Source organism: Octopus bimaculoides, chromosome 7 (genome assembly GCF_046866305.1).
Source record: "Octopus bimaculoides isolate indiv1 chromosome 7, ASM4686630v1, whole genome shotgun sequence".
In the NCBI taxonomy this organism is placed as follows: domain Eukaryota; kingdom Metazoa; phylum Mollusca; class Cephalopoda; order Octopoda; family Octopodidae; genus Octopus; species Octopus bimaculoides.
This window is the reverse complement of record NC_142934.1, coordinates 15,750,347-15,771,582: the sequence shown is the minus strand read 5'-3', so window position 1 is coordinate 15,771,582 and position 21,236 is coordinate 15,750,347. Positions and strand designations below refer to the sequence as shown.

The window sequence follows — 21,236 nt, the reverse complement described above, 5'->3', positions numbered from 1 at the left end:
AAAAGAGACCGATAGAATAAGTACTAGGCATCCAAAGAATAAGTCCTGGGGTCGATTTGCTCGACTAAAGGCGGTGCTCCAGCATGGCCACAGTCAAATGACTGAAACAGGTAAAAGAGAGTATGTGTGTTTCTTTTTGTGCGTGTGTGTGTGCTTATTTCTACATGATTGTGTAGTTTACTTTTGTTAATCAAAAGCTATTAGATTACATCTCACTGCGAGCATCTTGGGCAAGTGATTTTTGAGTGCGTTTGTTTCTGCATGTTTTCACACTGACAATGTCCGGGCAACTCAGCAACTTTGTTCATATTTACCATAACAATTTGCTCTCCAGTCTGGTAGTTTATGTAAGTTGATGAACCAGAAAAATAAAAATACTGAATTTAAAAAAACAGATAAGAGTTGGTAAATGGAAGGACATCTCATCATGAAACATTGCCAGCCAACCCATAGAGATATATGGAAAAATGATGCTTGAAACAATATTAGTATCATAACTTTAGCATAAGGTTCTTTTTCAAATTTGAATGAAATTGTTTGATTTAAATATATATACTTTAAAATTAGATGTTGTGTATCGTAGAACCAGAAGGTAGTAAAGTACTGACCTGTTCTTTTAGGTAAATCTGGTTGGCCTCTTGTACAATTTTGTCAATATAGATAGTACGGTGAAGTTTGATCCGACAGTTGGGGTCAACATCAAGCAGTGTGGTTAGAACTATCATACCTTCTACCATCAGTTGTCGGTACTCTGGCTGTGGAATCATGTTTAGAACTGTCTCGACTTGCAGGGCAAATTTGAACTCTCCAGATGTCATCTGTGTAGTTAGAAAGATGAATATGAATAGGTGAATAGAAAGAGAAGCAATTAACTACATAGTTAGACAGACTGATACATTTGCAAGAAGTTATATATTAGGTAGGAAGAGAGGAGGAGGAGAAAGGGGGTAAGCAGAGAGAGAGAGAGAGAGAGATAAAAAAAGATATGGATAGACATAAGCCTTCCAGCCATAACCATCTTGGATTACCATTATCTAGTGTATTTTATTGCGTGGAATTTGATATAAGAAATATTTGGTCACCATTTACAAAGGAAGTTCTCTAATTGGTTTGATCAAATGGTGTTAAACAGAGTGGTGTGCTAGGTCTACTACTCTAACTGTTACTGTTCACTCATAGAAACAGCAGAATTATTCAGAACACTAATTTCATGTAGAATAATAAATTTTATGGAAGTCCTTTAATAAATATAATTCTTAAAACAATAGCGTAAGTGATTAATTATAAACTGAATTATTATATTCAGACAATGTTTTACAATTAAAATGTAATTACATATTTAAAAAAAAATGCAGATTACAAATAAAGAATGAAAAAAAAAATCCTTACTTCTCTTGTTAGAATTGTCTCCAGAGTGTTGTTGGCAATAGACAGGGTTTCAACCTACAGAGACAGATACATGTGGAATTAATATTGATTTACAATTTTTGGCCCAAGGCCAGCAATTTCAGGGAAGTGGTTAAGTTGATTACATTGACCCCAGTGCTCAACTGGTACTTATTTTATTGACCCCAAAAGAATGAAAAGCAAAGCCGACCTTGGTGGAATTTGAATTCAGACTGTAAAGACATGAAATGCTGCAGAGTATTTTGCCCGATGTGTTAACGATTTTGCCAGCTTGCCATCTTATAAGTGGAATTAATTTTGGTTTCAAATTTTAGTACAAGGCCTGCAAGTTTGGGGGAAGGAGTACAAGTTGATTACATTGACCCCCAGTTTTCAACTGGTACTTATTTCATTGACCTTGAAAGGATGAAAGGCAAAGTGAACCTTGGTGGCATTTGAACTCAGAACGGATGAAATGTCACTAAGCATTTTGCCTGGCATTCTTTTATTCTTTTTTTTTTCGTTCTTTTGTTGGTTTCAGTCATTTCACTGTGGCTATGCTGGAGCACCACCTTTAGTCGAGCAAATCGACCCCAGGACTTATTCTTTGTAAGTCTAGTACTTATTCTATCAGTCTCTTTTGCTGAACCACTAAGTTACGGGGACATAAACACACCAGCATCGGTTGTCCAGCGATGCTGGGGGGACAAACACAGACACACAAACATATACATATATATATATATATATATATAATATATATATATATATAAGAGGGATGACCACTAAGTGGACATCCATTATGCTAGAAGAAGACCACCTATGGTCTGACTATATTGTTCTGAGAACAATCTTTTCTTAGTAGTCATCCCTCTTATATGTATGTAATATAATTTTTCTGAATCTTCAGATTTTTCAATAAGCTAGGCCACTGGTTTTAAATTGATATTAATCAAATTAATATTCAATTTTGCACCCTTATTACTTAAATATATATATATATATGCATATATGATGAGCTTCTTTCAGTTTCCGTCTACCAAATCCACTCAAAAGGCTTTAGTTGGCCCAAGCCTATAGTAGAAGACCACCCAAGGTGCCATGAAGTGGATCTGAACTTGGAACCATGTGGTTGGTAAGCAAGCTACTTACCACACAGCCACTCCTGCACCTGTTAACGATTCTGCCAAGTTGTTGCCTTATATGTGGAATTGATATTACAATATAGAAAATAAGGTCTGTATACATACATACAAACAAAAATATATACATATAAATGTGTGTGTGGGAGTACATGTACACACAGACACACACACACGATCAATCAGACTCCAAAGAAACAGGTTCGTGTTGGTCTGCGTCAGTAAGACTTGTATTATTTTGTAAAATGGATAAAAAGAGTATGGGGAACTTATCATGCAGAGTAGAAAATCCAATGTTTTGGACAGTCCTTCTTCGGGGAAAAGTTGACAGGAGAGAAATTAAAGATTAGCAGCAGGGTTTTACATCCTCTAAGAAAAAAAATTGGTTACAATAGTTTCATTGTATATATCTGTCCAAAACATTGGATTTTCCACTCCCCATGGGAAGTTCACTATAACCTTTTCTATTGATATCACTACTGAACACAGTAAAAGAACTACAGAAGACTATCGTAGATAAAACAGAAAGAAAATGAACTTTGTACTTACTCTTTGTAAGATTTTCCAAAGTTTCTCATAGAATCCAACAGGTACTCTGTTAAGGGCCCCGTCTAGCCTCCGTCGTCGTAACCACTGGCCCTGGCGGTCATCGTCGTCTTCTTCGCCTTGTTCTTCACTACCGTCATCCACAGGTTGAGTTATCTCAATTGCCGGTCCAGACTAAGAACAGAACAAAAGGGAAACATCAGTAATAAATGGTATCGGATGTTTCCAAAATCTGTGATAAATTTCGGCAGTAAATTCTGCCTCACTTATCTGAGAATGTGAATAATAATCCTTTCTATTAAAGGCACAAGGCCTGAAGTTTGGAGGGAGGGGACTAGTTGATTATATCGACCGCCAGTGTTTCACTGGTACTTAATTTATTGACCTTGAAAGGATGAAAGGCAAAATCGACCTCGGTGGAATTTGAACACAGAACGTAGCGATAGCTGAAATACAGCTAAGCATTTTGTCCAGCATACTAATGATTCTGCCAGTTCACTGCGTTCAATAATAATAATAACAATAATAATAATAATAATAAGAAGAAGAAGAATAATGATGATAATTCTTTCTATGATAGGCACAAGGCCTGAAATTTTTGGAGAAGAGGCAAGATGATTACATCAACCCCGGTGTTTCACTGGTATTTAATTTATCAAACCCGAAAGGATGAAAGGTAAAGTCAACTTTGGCAGAATTTGAACTCAGAACATAGCAACGGGTGACATACTGCTATGCATTTCATTCAGCATGCTAACGATTCTTCTAGCTCACTGCTTTCAATAATGATAATGATTTCTGAGTTAGGCACAAGGCCATTTATTTTAGGGAGGAAGTATATTTGATCATATTGAGCCCATAGTTGACTAGTAACTGTTTTAGTGATCCTAGAGGGATGAAAAGTGAAGTTAACCTAAGGGACACAATTACAGTCTGCGAAGTATTTTATCCAGAACTATAAAGATTTCTGCCATAATAATAATAATAATAATAATAATAATAATAATAATAATAATAATAGCAACAATAATGACAATGATAACAATAAGAGAAATATTTGTTTAGCATTTTTAAATATTAAGTATTTTTGAACAATATATAAATACATGGTTATTATATAGCTTTCATAAGTTATTTTGATAAAACCTAATGTTCATACAATATCTCCCCTATAGAAGTGAACTAAGTATTTATAAGTCAAAATACAGGAAGTTATTGAATCAAAACATAAATTTGGTTATAATTTCTTTGTTAGTTAGAATAAAATTATAAAAGAAACAAAAGCTGAGAGAGAAAAACTGTATTAGAGGAATCAGATGTTGTGTGTGAAAGAGGAGACAGACATATGATGTGTATGGAAGTGGAGATGACATTTGGTTACGGAAGTGTCAGGAGATCCAAGTGGAAAAAACCTGAAGAAGAGGAAAACTGAGGAAGACATAAGAAGCAATGAAGATGGATGATAAGAGGTTAAACCTCACTGAAAAGATGATAAAGATCCAGAACAAGTAGATGAATCTTTTCCTGATGATGTACTGGAAAAGACTTGTCTAATCTATACAAGTATAGAGAAATGGATGCTAAAATAATGGTGATAATTGTAACATTGGAAACTTTTACCTTTTGCATGTGCAGTCTACCATGTATCATGTATGAGATGAGGGATAAAAAGATCTTTTACATAACTGAAATTAAAGTTCTAATGAGGTAAAAAAAATTAACTAGTTTTATTGAAAATTTATTCTCAGAAGGGACAAGGGAGCAAACTCCTGAAAATCTCAATTAGCCTTTAACATCATCATTATTTATTGTCCATGTTCCAAGCTGGCACAGGAAGGATCCAGTGGGCTCAAGGATTGCATCGTGTTCCATTATCTGCTTTAGCATGGTTTCTACAGCTGGATGCCCTTCCTAATGCCAATCACTTTACAGTGAGTACTGGATGCTTTTTACGTACCACCAGCACTAGTAAGGTCACTATGAACCCTGAGTAGAAAGGTAGAACTTGAGGACTTGACAAACTCACAACAACTTGGAGCCATGATGAAATGCATCCAGTTACCTCTTGTAAAATGGTTGGTAATAAGAAGGGTATCACGGATGTCACACCCCTGGCTATGCCTAAGATAACAGTAACTTCCAATAAAATGTGATTCAGATAGAGACAAGCCATCCAACTTATAATAGAAGAGAAAGTAAATGTAAAATGATGAAGGAGATGACAATGATTTGTACAAGAGAATCTCATATATACCATCATCATCATCATTATTTAATATCTGTTTTCCATGCTAGCATGGGTTGAATGGTTCAACAGGATCTGACAAACTGGAGAACAACATCGAGCGCCAATGTCTGCATTGGTATGGTATGGTTTCAATGGCTGGATGGCCTTCATAATGCTAACCACTTTACAGAGTATACCAGGGGCTTTTTTCATGGCACTGGCTCAAGAAGAGAGCCATCAACCATCAAATAACTTGCAAGACAAGGCCCTTCAATTGAGTGTAGGGAGAATGTAATATTGAAGGAAGTGGCTTTATGCCAGGTGTTGAGTGGCTTAACTGTGATAGAGAGGCAGGGACAGGTGTCTTGCTGTAGAGAAGATACATTTCTACCCCAGCTGGAATGATAGAAAAGATGATGGTGATGAGGTACCAGGGTGTATCCATAAGCTACAAGAAGGCAAATATAAGAGAAATTAGGGACAGAAGCTCAGGAATGATGGGTGGGTAAGTTGTTTCTGATCCTTATACATGCTTAAGGCTATCTCAGTTAATTGAAAGATATAAATAACATAAAATGAACATTTTAATAAAGAAACAAATACAAAATTTAGTTTGGAAATAGCTTCTTGATAAAACTCTGTTTGAATAATACAAACAACAGTTATAATAAAATTAAAATAAGAAAGGGGGAAAAAAATCGTACCTGGCTGAAAAAAAAAAAATCACATAAGCAACATTAATTTATGTGATTATTTTGAAGGGAAAATAGCAATGAGTTGTAAGTTTAAGTGGGAAAAGCATGAGGGTGATTAGCAGAAGGTGTGGGGTTTGAATCCTAACTAGGACTAGCTTTCCATCTTTTTTAATATTTATCTCTATATTTAGATTTAACATACACAAATGAGATCAGATCTGGGCAGGTGATTAAGAAGTTCATTTGATGACCACAAAGTTCCAGGTTTGATACCACTGCACAACACTTTGTATGTACAGTTGTATGCATAAAAGTCCAACCTTTGTTGCAGTGTGGTAACTCATGTGCCTCAGTGACCCTGAGAGATAGGCTAGTGAAGTTCAAGTTCCTGGTAGGAGCTCATATGCCGGACAGGTCAAAGGATAAAGGCCAGACTAATATGGACCACCTCTTCCCAGAAGTATAAATGGGTATGTGTAGGACCTATACCCCTACCTAGAAAAACGCAAAGTTACAGAATCATTAATAACAATTCAAAACTGACAAGACCTGAAAGAAGGCCTTCTCCCAAGGAAACATGATGCAGTGAAGCAAACTCCAAAAGGAATCTGCAGAGCCAACTGGCAAAGCTGAAAAAGGAGTCATCAATGGCCTATATGTCATAGGAAGAAGTAATGTGCTTAAGTAAATAATGTATGTAGAGTGAAGCTGCTTCTTGCTTGCTTGATGGGAGATGTCATCATGTGTACAGCTGACCAAGTCTATCAGTGTTCTGTATCACAGTGCTCTGTATCTGTGCCAGCCCCTCTGCTTCCTCCAAGATGGCATTGAGCCTCTGGAGATCTTCCTTAATCGCATCCAGCTATCTGGCGTGTGATCTGCTATAAGGCCTCTTCCAGCCTACAGCTACTGCATCGATTGAATGTAAAGCCCTGGAAGGATGATCTAGCAGGAGACAGAGGATATGTTCGTACCAACACATGTGACGGATAGCTATGAGGCGGGAGGCTGTGAGCTGATGCATGCACACATGTAGTTCTTCGTTGGAAAGATGATGATACCATTTTGATGTTCTTGATGGTTCCCAGGGCTCTGCTATCGAAGCCATTGATCCTCTTTGTTAGAGTCTTCAAGAGAGGCCATGTTTCTGCTCCATGGAGTGAAATTGAATAATTATAATAGTTTGTAAACTTAAACTGTTAGCTAGGTCAGCACCATCACATGGCTCACATGGGTTCTTAACCTTTTAGAATTTAAACTCACCATATCCACCAACCCAAATATTCTACCAGTTTCATGTTCAAACTGGTCAGATTCAGCCTCTCACACCTATCCTACAATGTCATTCTAAAAATAAACAATCACATCAGCAAAATCTCAAGACTATGACATAGGGTTTAATTAATTCAAAATGATGTGAATTCTTAAGCATTAGATTTTCTAGAGTAAACGTTTAGCTTACTCAGCCAAATTTTGATTCAAGAACTTATTTCTTCTCTATGGAACTAAGGCCAGAAAAGAGGGGTGGGTGGCATTATAATTGATTAACTTAGTATATGGATGTGGAAACTTCTACCAGGTTGCTCAATCTGCTAGAAATAACAGCCAAATCTCAGCTATTTAATCAAGAAGTCAACACTTCATTCATTAGGTCACTGAATTCTCCTCTGGCCTATTTATTTAGTTTTATTCATTCAATCCTGGCAATATTACTTGCTTTTGTTTAGCCCCAGGCAACCCTGATCTAGCAGGACTATAATCAAATGTATTTCAGCCATGAGCATCCCATTTTTTTTTTTTGTTCAGATGTCATGTATTTAGACACCTACATTATACAATATGACCTTGCTTTGTTTTTAAGACACTAAAGTGCAACATGGGGGATATTTAGCTGCTATTTCTTATTGGGTGAGCAACCAGGTAGAGACCCCTCCTTATATTATAAGAGTGGTTGGCTATTAGTGAAACCTGCAAAATGGCAGTTGAAAAAGATAAACTTGAGAAATAAACATGAAAAAGAACAACGATAATTGGGGGGAAAACAACAGCAACAGTAACAGCAACCACCAAAAGAATAAACGGCTCAGTTAGAAACCTTTAAATAAAATGCAAATGAATTATTTAATAGAGAAAAATATAACAAAAAAACAAAAAGAACTCTCCCCTTGACCACCCCAAACAGAAACCAAATTCACACATACATGAGTCAAATAAATACATAAATAAATGCATAGTGGTGTTAATTCAGTAGACAGGTTTATAAGGAAAAACTGTGGATATAGTGAAGGGAGGGATGGACTATCAGCCTGTGAAGGGAAGGAACCAAGCTCAGCAAGCAGGAAGCAGTATGCAAGTCTTAATTTATCAAACTTGTCGGCTTTTTGATTTTTTTTATTACTCAAAAATTACTTTTCCTCTCCAATCTAATAGTGAAGAGGAGGGATTCCCTTAAAGTGGCAATATTCATTTTGTCATTATCTAATAACACCACCTGACTCTTGAGTGTATTGTAATAAAGTTCACTCTGTTGTGAACAATTAGACCAAACCAAGTCTCCAATCTAAAGCTAGCTTGATATCTTGATCTGCTGTTCCCTGTTGTAATAATTCGTGAATTGCTGTCACTAGTTACCAGCTTTTAAATCTCTTATTTTATTTATTTATAGCTCAGTTCTTTGTCTAACACTGCCTTGTAGAGTTTTATGTCTCCCCTAGACTGAATGAGTCACAACCTCTGATTTTTATTCTTGGTCTAAGTATTGTTTTCAGTCTAATCATAGACAAGGTATTGAAAATACTTGAGTTTGTAAATGTGTTCTGAATCAGAGCTATTGTTAATAGCTCTAACACACAACAGCAGCAGATCTTTATCAAATTTCAACAGATGAATCGTTTAGTAAAGCTACTGACCCTGTAATTTAGTCTTGTTATAAAAGGCACATGCTTTTAACATTAACTAATTAATTGGAAAACTGGAGAGAAGCCTCTATTACAGACAGTTTTACAAGTGAAGTAGTGATGTATCTATCCATATATAACACAAAACAAAGCGATAGCAAATATTTGAACTTGCGTTTTCTTTCTCTTTTGCTTAAAATAAAACTTAAGTAATTTTAAGATAAATGGAAATAACATCTGGCTTTTAGTTGTTGAACAACAAAGAAGTATTTTTTTTCCTTTCTGGATGAACTGTTTAAAGATCTGAAGAAGCTGGAGAATGTAGTAGTTTTCTGAAAAAAAGCATTACTTCACATTTTACAAAACCCATCTAAGAAATATGAAGATAACCATATCATGGCATAACACAGTTCCTTTAATGGGTCTTTTTTTTAATATCAGTTGCTCAATCTATCTATGCTAATAGAATGACCTCCATATTAATAGAATACTCTTGTTATAAGGGTCAAATGAAATAGCACTATTATATATAGATATACTCTTTTTTTCCATACCTGCCATCTCTGATGGGCACACAGTTAATACATAACTGACCAGTTACCTAATATCCAGTGCAAAACTGATTGACTGTAAAGGATCTAGAATACTGTATACTATACTGTTTTTCTGGTTTTCTCCTCCTCCATTTTTGTTTCTACTAAGGCCTAATAATGGAACTATAACTCTTGATATGCCCAAAGAATTTCAAATTTCCATTGTTGGCTCATTTCCATTAATTTTATTCTATAACACTATAGTTATTCTATAACTAATAAAATTCAATTTTATGTCAGGATAACCAAAATTTCATGCAATTATTTCTGATTATAAATAAATTATTAGAAATATTGTATCTTTTTTTTTAGACATATTCAAAATAGGATTCCTTCTAAATATAAATACAAGGCAAAATCTTTTTCCTTCCATTCGACCACAGTCTCAGTATGTAAAATTCTTTGAACAGAGCGTCTTCAAACCAGAACACAATGCTTTGATTAACTAGAGAAATACCTGAATAAATACAGATTCACGGCGCCTTCCAATCTGAACAATTTCTCGCCCAATACTTTCATCATTGTGTTTGTCTTTATAGCAAAAGGAGAGACAACAAAGAAATGAAAATATAAAATTAAAAAAAGTAAAATTGGGTCATATTTCATGACCAGCTGTAAATAAAATAAAAGCTTAGAAATTGAGTGCTTTTAAAGATAGAAACAGTTCAAAAAGTGTGCTGTAACTACTGGTGAAGTGTGGTCAGAGCTAAGGTGTCAATTTAGAGTAGTAAACCCAAAGTTGTTTCGTTTATGATGATGCCCCAGCATGGCCACAGACCAGAAGTTGAAACCATTAAAGGTGTAATAAAATTTTGAAGAGATTTTCCTGAAATTTGAAGTACTATTAAAATATAACTTGAAAATTAGTAATGTTATTCAACAGGGTACATAGCTTGGAAATCATGGAGCCTCTCCATGTCAGTCTGCTATTTCTCTGCATTGGGAGGTCATAAATCTTGTATTATGGACATATGATTAGAATGTCATAGTGAAGAATCACAAGATGGATTCTTCAAACCAAGCCAATAGACAAGAAACCTAGGTGTAGACTGAAAACAAGATGGTTGGATAATATCCATAATCTCAGTTGGTCACACTTGAGAGTCCATCCAGAGAGTGCAGACAGTTGCTTCTGATAGGGCTTTATATAAGTGGTGACCAAAGGCTCTACTTCTTACCCACAACCCTCTCAGGACGGACAGAAATAAAGGCTTATTTTAGAACTTACATCAACCACTTTATACAAGAGTACACTGTAATAACAGCAGAGAGTTACATTTACTACTTGTGTATGCGTTAAATTACTATAATTTCTTGAGTAAACCAAACCAGTTAAATGTGTAAGTCTAGCTTACACAAGCAACGTATGGTATCCATTACTATTTTGATTTAGCTTTCTATATTTGAGATAAAAGTTAGTTCAGTTCTGTTTGTAGTAGATAAGTGTATATTAAGCTGGGTCATGTTCTGAGTTATCAACAAAAATGCAGGTCATTTATGCTTGTTTAAGAGAGTTCCACTAAATAAAGCTATCACAATTGAATGGTCTAGGACAGGCCTGGCCAACTTGAATTACATTGCAGGCTACTTTAATCACAGAAAGTTTTTTAAGGGCCACTTGTATACTGACAGAATTGAAAGCATTTTATTTTCTTATGCTATTATTACAATAATGAATGAATGATTGTTGATTCAATATGGAATATTATTGCAAAAACAGTAATTCCTTTTCTTTTTCACTTTTCATTACAATCTTTAATTCTTGATAAAAATTTTAAAATGTTTGTTTAAATAAACCCATTTTAAGAAAGTATTAAGTGGGCTGCAAGATAACAGTCATGAAACCTTGACTTGTGCATCTGTTTGTTATATAGTTATCATACTCACTACCTATCATCTTTCATTTTCTTTAAGCATTTAAACAACCTTTTAAAATGTAAGTGATTCAAAAACCTCATGATAGATTCATAGAATATCCTCAAGGACTTTCTGGGTCCAAGAACTTTTAAGTCTAAAAAGCCTTTTCTTTTCATTTTTGGTCAAAGAAAATGTTTCTCATTAGAAATTTTTTCTCTTTCTGTTTTGATAGATAAAATTGTTTCTGTATAAGATTAATAATTGAAACTTTGGACTGGCCATTGGCTCTGCTCAACCTAACAGAAAGTTAATCTCAGTGAATTGACTTCAAAATTACAAAACTATATTAGTGGATTTATCTTTGAAAATAGACTAAAGGATGAAGAATGAACTTCAAAAATGTTGACTCCACAGATAAGCTAAATAAAAAAAATTAAAAAAACCAAATAAATAAGTAAAATATACAAAAAGAGATATATTAAAGGAACACACAAAAACAAATGTATATATATTTGTTTGAGAGACAGAGAGAGAGATTAAACTTAGAAAACATATTGGGTTCTGATACACATAACAAATATTTTTTTAAGTCTCCATAAATTTTCACTTCATTAGAAATTGGTTTGCAGTTGGTTTTAGCTCTTTGGAAATAAAGCTCTGAGACATTTCTACACTGAAGAAAACAAACAATTTTTATGATATGCAAAATAATATAAAAAGGCTATTATTATTTAACATCCTGTAAAATAAAATGCCCAAACCTCAATAGACATAGAAAGATCATAAATATTCTTGAAGTAATCAGCTCATCTTTCTCGCCATAAAAAAATAGTAAGCTGTTGACAAATCAACCTGATGATTCTCAAGGATTAAATTTGAAATTCAAATGAACAACAATATCAACAGAAACATAATAAATATAAATCTGCAACTAAAAGTCAACAATACATTTAATATTTAGATGAGGTGCCTCACTACGATCAGAACCCAGTGGGTGGAACCAGTAAAAGAGTATAAAGAAACAAACAGTAACATAGTTAATATGGAAGTTAGAGAGTAAAGAAAATTGAAGATAGAATTATGATATACACATTTTAAAAAATATTTGCAGCATTTACAAAGTTATAAGGAAAATATTTTCATTTTCTCTAAATTACAAATGCTTAGAAATGAAAAAAAAAAAAAGAGGTAATTTATTAGAAATAAGTATCAAGAACAACTTCACACTCATAAACCTTACCTTGAATTCATATTCATGCAACAATTTCCTAATTATCATTTCTTAATTATTCCTGATTTAACATCGACAAAATTAATCTGGTCTTCAGTGATAAAGTGACATTAAATGTTAATTTGGTAACCTCTTCCAATAAATTATCTTGGGCTAGATAGAAGTTGGAACTAAATATGTTACTGGCCTATGAGAGGTAGAAAATACCAAAAGAGAACAACTGTGTCTGATAATCTTTTAAACCCTTTGATAGTAACCCACCCAAGATTGGCTTTGGTCCTATGATGCAAACTTCCTATTTCAAAGTGATTTAAAACTTTGCAACAAAATTCCATGTTAAATTATGTTCTAAACACCATCTTCTAACACAAGGTCGAATTCTTGATGTGGTGTGGCGGCTTGTATGCCTCAATGACCCTGAGAGCTGCACCATCAAATGGTTTGAAAGGAGTTGGCAAGTCGGAAGATTGCATGAATGCATGAAGCTCTGCTGTTTGCTTTGGCATGGTTTCTGCAGCTGGATGTCCTTCTTAATGCCAACCACTTTAGGAATATACTAAGTGCTTTCTTATGTGGCACCTGCAGCAGTGAGGTCACTAAATAACTTACAAAACAAGACAAGGCCACTCAACTGAGGGGTGAGTAGAATTGAGGGAGGTGGCTTTGTACCAAATGATGAGAGGCTAGAGTATGATAAAGGGACAGAAATAGGTGTCATGGGTACTTCAATAGGAGGGAGAAGGGAGAGGAGAGAGAAGATTATCTGATATATTGTACATCATTGTTTTACTAGTCCTTGACCATTAAAGAATAAAGTCATTCAAGACAGGGTTAACATGATGAAAAGTGTGACATGGAACAAATAGTATTAATTAACCCTAAAATGCCTAAATCATCAATATGCTTGAGAAAATAAATACTGGTCTTTTTCAGCTGATTTAAGGGCAGGGACGATGTTTGATGTAAAAACAAATATCTTATATCATATATACATACTTGTTTACAAACACATGATGGGAATGGATAGGAGTAACTGGTTCCAACCACTGGCTCTGCCCAGGGGCACCTCATCTAATATATATATATATATTTATAAAGGATAAAACCATTATTTAGAATAATGATCATATCAAGTGGCCTGCAGGGAAAAAATTCTGTATAGGTAATAATAATAATATAAATATAATTATAATGCATATATAACTAAAATGCTAGCAATTTAGCATTATTAGTGTTTATATGCAATAATGCACAACATGATCAAATGGTTAAGAAGTTCACTTCTCAGTCACAAAGTTTTAGGTTCAAATCTGCTGCACTGCCTCTTGGACAAATAATACTTCAGATCAACCCAAGGCATGTGAATGAAATTTTATGGACAGAAACTTTGTGGAAGGCTGCCTGTTAGACTGTTTGTTATTCAAATGAGACAGAATAGAACAATAAAATAAAATACTTAGATATTTTCTTTAAAAATTATTTTAACTCTTTTACTGCAGAAATCAGAGATATCCACTCAAAATTTTGTTAACTTTAACTGTGGAAAGCAATTTTTATACAAATCTATCTTTTGACGAGGAATGTCATGTTTGAAATTATTTTTCGTTGACACAAAATTAAGTTTGTTGAAGCAGTGTAACTTGCAAGAAATACCAATTCTAATTTTTGGTAGATATTTAACATCATTACAGGAATAACCATAAATTTTAAATTTGCAGTTAAAGGGCTAAAATTATTATTTTCAAGGGAAGCATTCAACACAAAGTCATCATTTGGTATTTGTTAGAATTTTCCTCTGTATTGCTGATATAAAAACAACTTATCATGCAATCTTGCTATCTTGCCTTTCAAGCTGTGAAAAGTTTGACAACATAGAATCATAGAATTTACCAAAACTATACTAGAAAACATTAATTAATACAAATCTGTAAACTAATTAATTTTCTGATTTTGATTGCTTGTGAAAAAAACGAGATTGAAAATAAAGACTAACCTTTTTGATACCAACCCGCCTGAGACAATGATACAAATTTCCCATTTAAAAATTATCTAAATTAAAACCTTCCATCAAAATTTCAGATTAATTTGTTCCAAACACTGGTTTAATACTGACAAAATCATTTACAGAATTCCTCATTATTACCAAATTAAATGAAACAAAGACATTGTATTTCAACAGAGATATAGTAATAAAAAAGGTTAAGATTTAAATACAACAGGATTAAGATTAAGTAGTAACCTTATAAGAGCGACTGAGTCGTGCAAATACTTTCTCTTCGTGTTTGTCCTTGGCCGTGAATGAAAGCCGTATTCTGTCATGAGTGTCTTCAGGGGCAGTACGTTCTTCATTGTAATTTTTGTTAAACGTTTGTTTAGTTGTATTTGATGAGGACAGCAATCACAAGCATGTCATTTGGGGGAAGAATCGGCAGATGAATAAATGTAATGCCCAGGAGCAAAGCAGGATGGAAGATGATAAAGAAAAGAAAGAAACAAAGAAAAAATGTAAAAAAACATAAATAAGTGAAATGGAAGTGGTTGAAAATGCAAGGCATATCAATAAATTCATCAAAATACATCATAGTTTTAGTATCATGCACAACACTGAAGTGTCATAGTAATGTGATAATAACCCTTTCTACTATAGGCACAAGGCCTGAAATTTGTGGGGAGGGGACAAGTCAATTACATTGATCCCAGTGTTTCACTGGTACTTAAATTATCGACCCCGAAAGGCTGAAAGGCAAAGTTGACCTCAGTGGAATTTGAACTCAGAACATAGCGACAGACGAAATAGCACTAAGCATTTCGCCCAGCGTGCTAACGATTCTGCCAGCTCACCGCCTTAGTAGTAATAATAATAATAATAATAATAATAATAATAATAATAATAATAATAATATTGAGTAAGAGAGACAAATACTGTCAGATCATTGATGTAACTATACCAAATTATATGAATGTTGTGAGTAAAGAGGTTGAAAATACCACCAAGTACTCCGAATTGAAAGTGGAAATGGCAAGACTGTATGGAATGCAAGAGGGTAATGTAAAAGTGACACCAGTGGTGATCGGAGTATTGGGCTCAATGCCATTGAAACTTCAAGACTTGTTAAGGCAACTGGAAATCCCACGCAAGATTGATGTCTTGCAAAAAGCAGCCTTATTGGGCACAGCACACATCTTAAGGGAAGTATTATCTGTCTGAGGTCCCTGTTGTGACTTGACAGATGACTAAATACTCCGGTGCATTTTTACCTACACTGTGTTACAAAGGAATAATAATAATAAACACTTTTTAAGGCTTGTGCATAACAAATGATAAAAGAAAGTTTTCAATATTCCTCTACATACATACACATCCTTATTCATTCATCTACATGAATGATGACCAAAATATCACTCAATGATATATTCAGAAGTGACTAACAATCCCCTTTCCTTGTCAATGCACTAGCAACTCTGGACTCACTCAGCCCATCTGTTCCTGGTCTATTCCCACGACTATGTCACTATGTCTTATAAGACAGAGCCAGGTAGATTTTTCAGCAGTCATGCTGTGCTATGATTCTGGATTTAAGGAAACCTTGAGAGTATCCTTGCAGTGTTTGTACTGTGCACTAACAAAACATTTGCCTTATACTGTGACAGGACTACTTATTTTGCCAGCTGAGTGGGCTGGAGCAATGTGAAAGGAAGTTTTTTGTTCAAGAACACAATGCATCACCCAGTCCAGGAACTGAAGCCAAAATCTTAGAATCATAAGTCTAACACCCTAACCAACAAGCCATGCACCTCCACTGCAATGCATCCCTGTTATCTGCACTACACACTGAAGCACTGCTTAACACTGTTTAGCATTAATACATTGCAGTGTAAGCCCACAGGACTGCAACATAGTATTGTCAACATGATTATATGATTTTGTTAATATCAAGTGGTTAGTAATCAATTAAGAATTAGCAGGAACAAGCCAAAACAATATGTTCAAAGACTTCAACTACAAAATAAAGTGATGAAGAAAGCAAAAAATATTAGGGAGATAACAGTGACAGCTCTTTAAGGACAGATTGTGGTAAATATCACACATGAAGCATTTTGCATAAGAGCTGGACGGATGTGTTTTACAGACAGAATTGTTTTGTCTAAATATTGATGCAATGCTTAAGATATTTCAAAAATAATTTGTGTGTGTGCGTGTGTGCATGTTTATGATCTACAATGTGTGTAAGTGTGTTTATGATGTATGTATGTGTATGAGCATATATGTTTGGAGTTGCTACTGTGATTGTTGCTGTTGCTCCAAATCAACCTTGATCAAGCAGGCTTAAGATCAAGGGCATTCCATTTATGACCATCCCATCTAGCTAATGCATTCTTTCTTCAATTAAGACAGTAGAGTGTAAGTTGAGAGGAATTTGGCTGCTTTTTCCAGCAGGTGAAGGCATCAGTATGGGAATGAAATTTGCTTAGTGGGTGCAAACACAGGTCCAACCCAAGATGTTGAAATTGTTTTCATTGCCCCCTCACCTATACAAGGGAGCTTCTATTTGATCATTCACCCATAAGCTTGGGGGGTCGTGCTTGCATCCCCCCCCCCCAAGCTTATGGGTGAATGATCAAATAGAAGCTCCCTTGTATAGCAAATTACATCACCAAAATGTCTGTCATGAAGGAGGTTAATGAAAATTAAAGGAGAAAAGGAAAAGATCAATGACTGGATTGAGTATTTATCAGATTAGTAAAGACTAAGTATTTCAGAGATTAGTAAAATGTTAATAAATACTAATAAATACAAGTTTTTAATAGTTTAGTTTCCTGTATAAACATTGAGCCTTATATTTCCTGTATAAACATCAGGCTTCAAATTTCCCATATGAGAATCTAGCCTCGTGTTCCCTCATATGAGCCTTATATTTCCTGTTAAGCACTAAACACCAATCATATTTCCTATATAAACATTAAGTCTCAATTTCCCTGTATAAACACCAAGATCTATGGTCTTTGTATAAATATTACTGCTTATATTTCCTGTATAAACTTTGAGCCTCATGTTGTTGGCACTCCGTCGCTTACGACGTCGAGGGTTCCAGTTGATCCGATCAACGGAACAGCCTGCTTGTGAAATTAACGTGCAAGTGGCTGAGCACTCCACAGATACGTGTACCCTTAACGTAGTTCTCGGGGATATTCAGCGTGACACAGTGTGACAAAGCTGGCCCCTTTGAATTACAGGCACAACAGAAACAGGAAGGAAGAGTGAGAGAAAGTTGTGGTGAAAGAGTACAGCAGGGTTCGCCACCATCCCCTGCCGGAGCCTCGTGGAGCTTTAGGCGTTTTCGCTCAATAAACACTCACAACGCCTGGTCTGGGAATCGAAACTGCGATCCTATGACCGCGAGGTCATTGCGCCTCTACTTGAGCCTCATGTATACCCTGTATAAGCACAAATTCTCATTTATGTCATTGCAATTTAGAAATTTTGAGAGACATGAAATAAGTCATTTTTAATAGTGAGGCTCAAAGTAGATAAGGCTACAAATAGCATATGGGGTTGTGGCAAGCGTTGTCATGGCTAAATAATAATAAAAGGAACAGAGCAGAGTTACATCCCCTTCCTCTGTTGTCGGAAGTTGGCGCTTTGAGGGTACTGTACTCCCAGCAGTCTTTGCGCCATAGCATTTCCGGTGGAAAGGTATATAAACTCTAGATGGACATTTCGTCTCTTTTATCTTATTCGGCACGATTCACAATTGGACTGAGCTCATGACTCCTGGCTCTTGGAGTGGTTGGCTTGTTTTTTTCTTAGCCATTACAGCTACCTCATTATGTAGCTGGCACATTCCTTATTCTCTTATGTTCCAGCACAAATCAGGTACTACTAAAGCAGCGCGGACCCGAACGCGCAGTCGCGCGTCCGCACTAGCTAGTCTTGAGTGGTCGATCCTATCCCTAACCCGCGTGTGCAAATGAATACGTGTTTGGGGTTAGGGTTAGGAATAGGGTTAGGAATAGGGTTAGGGTTAGGGTTAGGAATAGGGTTAGGGTTAGGAATAGGGTTAGGGTTAGGATCGACCACTCACGTCTAGCTAGCGCGGACGCGCGACTGCGCGTTCGGGTCCGCGCTGCTTTAGTAGTACCCACAAATCACATAAGACGAACTTTTAACCATTAATGCCAACTGGTTTATCGTCCAGCCAACTACTGACCAACTAATTTTCACTAGCCATGAAACAACCACGTTTGTACATCTTTTACTATTTCACATGCACCTGTAGTAACGCCGTGCGCATGCGTAGTCTCACGCATGCGTGGAATTCAACAAGCAAGCTTTCCCGCTTCATTCTGTCTCTTTCTTGCTGGCCAGCGATAGAGCATGGACGTGTTTAGCTGTCTCTCTCCATCTTTCAGACTTACGCTCGACAGCTCGCTTACATCTACATACCAACGTCCTAACAACCAAGCTCACACACACAGAAGCTGTAACAACAAACAAGAGCTAAAGATTTATATATTTACCACCTGAATAAATGTTGTTTAAGTTGATAGTCTGGAGTTCAGCATTCCGTTATATTTCTAATTTTATGTAGGAAAGTCAGGTATACATCTAAAAGATGTATAACCCACTTTCCTATACCCCTTTCGTAAAAGCAGTTATATAAAAACTTGTTATCTAAACTTTGACTGAATGTTATTTGTCACACCAACGTACATGCAGCTTAACACAACACAAACAAGAAAACTGGATTCATGTTCGATTCCTCACTAAAGGGTCAAAAAATGCCATGGATGGAAAAAGTCAAAAGTTACCCTTGTGTTTACGGAAGATGTGGGTTTGGGTCCCATGGTCAGCCTTTGACTTTGCTTCATGAAATGGGTTTTTTAAACTCAATATCTATACATTATTTACATTATGTACATTTGACGGATATTTGTCCTCATCTTGTTTGTTGTTACACAACGTTTCAGTTGATATACCCTTCAGCCTTCATCAGGTGTCTTGAGGGAAATTTCCGACCTGGTCTCTCATTCCTAGGGTATTTTTCGATGTTATTATTATTATCATTATTCAGGTCACTGCCTGGAATTGAACTCAGAATCTTGAGGTTAGTAGCTCAAGCTCTTAACCACTACACCATATGCCCGTGGGCATAGCCGTCAAATGTAAATAATGTACATAATTCCTCATCTCTTAAATATAGAACTGTCAATATCTATATATTATTATTTATAACTTTATCTACTTTGAGTTCCACAATTAAAAACCAATTCTTATTTTTTCTGTATAAACATTCAGCCTTATATATACAGCATAAACAAACCTCACATTTCTTATGTAGTAACTGTTTATAAACACACAACATTTGAGAAAGACTTAAAATTTCCCAACTTCATATTTTCTCCCCTCAAAAAGTTCCAAGCATTTGTTCTGATTCTTTCTGAATGGTTCATCTCTCAGCTTAAAGCAATTACAGTTAGCACTGCAGACACTTTTGCCATGCTGATGAAGATACTAGCTGGCATCTAAAATATAATAGCTGTGTAGATGAGTATTCTAAATTGGACAACTCTATAAAGAGGCATTTGCCAGTTCTGCAGCTCCAACCAATATAATAATCCTTTCTACTATAGGCACCAGGCCTAGAGTTTGGCAGAGGGGAGTCAATTACATCAACCTCAGTATGTAACTGGTACTTATTTAATCAACTCTGAAAGGATGAAAGGCAAAGTCGACCTCGGCGGAATTTGAACTCAGAACATAAAAAGGGATGAAATGTTTTTAAGCAATTTACCTGGCGTGCTAATGATTCTGCCAGCTCATCGCCTTTCCAACCAATGTAATAATATAATAATGATTATAACCTAATTAAGTGTTCAAACTACATAAATATAACATTCATTCAAAAATATTTGTTCACATCCAAAGCTATTTCAACACTCAATAAAATAAAACAAATTATCAAAAAAAAAACCCCCACTCAAAAAGCAAAACCAAAAATATCCAGTGATTATAAGAAATATAATACAATTTACAAGATCGATAAAGAGTCATTGTTTAGACTGCAATATTGTTGCAATACTTGTGATTATAGGATGAAAGATATAATATACATATTATGAACAGAACAACACAAACAATATAAAACAAACCAATTTGATAAACGATATAACAACAATATCAGGTTTCTGTCATAGATAATATAAGATCATATTTATATCATATGTTTACTGAAAAGCAAAAAAATCATTATTGGGGTATTACAGAAATAAATGAGAATACAATATCACAGTCATGTGACGAAGGACACAATACAGCTTCAAAGGTTCATTTAAAAAAAAAAAACGACTACACATTGTGCATGCTTTAAAATATTTTCAGAAGTTTCTTTAGTCTTTCCTTACTCTAGTCCTTTCGCTCTTTCTCTTCCCCTCTCACTCACCACATAAGTAAATAAATATATATAAATATATACAAATTTATAAGGGGCTCCTTTCAATTTCTGTCAACCTAGTTCACTCACAAGGTTGTGATCAGCTTGGTGCTGGAGTAGAAGACACTTGCCCAAGGTGATGTACAATGGGATTGAACCCGAAACCATGAAGTTAGGAAATTAGCTTCTTAACCACACAGCCATGCCATTGCTTCACAAAGTTATTCCTT

At 35.3% G+C, this 21,236-nt stretch overlaps 1 protein-coding gene across 18 annotated transcripts in view; it reads right to left on the bottom strand.

The window, feature by feature from the left end:
* LOC106873376 (putative phosphorylase b kinase regulatory subunit alpha) overlaps nucleotides 1–21,236 on the bottom strand; it is a 103,319-nt gene that overhangs the window by 1,296 nt on the left and 80,787 nt on the right. For 12 of the 18 annotated variants that reach the window (XM_014920708.3, XM_089354861.1, XM_089354860.1 and 9 more), the window contains 4 exons: nucleotides 14,814–14,917; nucleotides 3,078–3,248; nucleotides 1,390–1,443; nucleotides 609–818 (listed from right to left, as the gene is read on the bottom strand). In XM_014920708.3, coding sequence (XP_014776194.2) covers nucleotides 609–818; nucleotides 1,390–1,443; nucleotides 3,078–3,248; nucleotides 14,814–14,917 — 539 coding nt within the window. Of the gene's footprint in view, nucleotides 1–608; nucleotides 819–1,389; nucleotides 1,444–3,077; nucleotides 3,249–9,943; nucleotides 10,018–14,813; nucleotides 14,918–21,236 lie in introns of all 18 variants that reach the window. The other 6 variants (XM_089354864.1, XM_089354869.1, XM_089354870.1 and 3 more) reach the window with 1 other exon arrangement.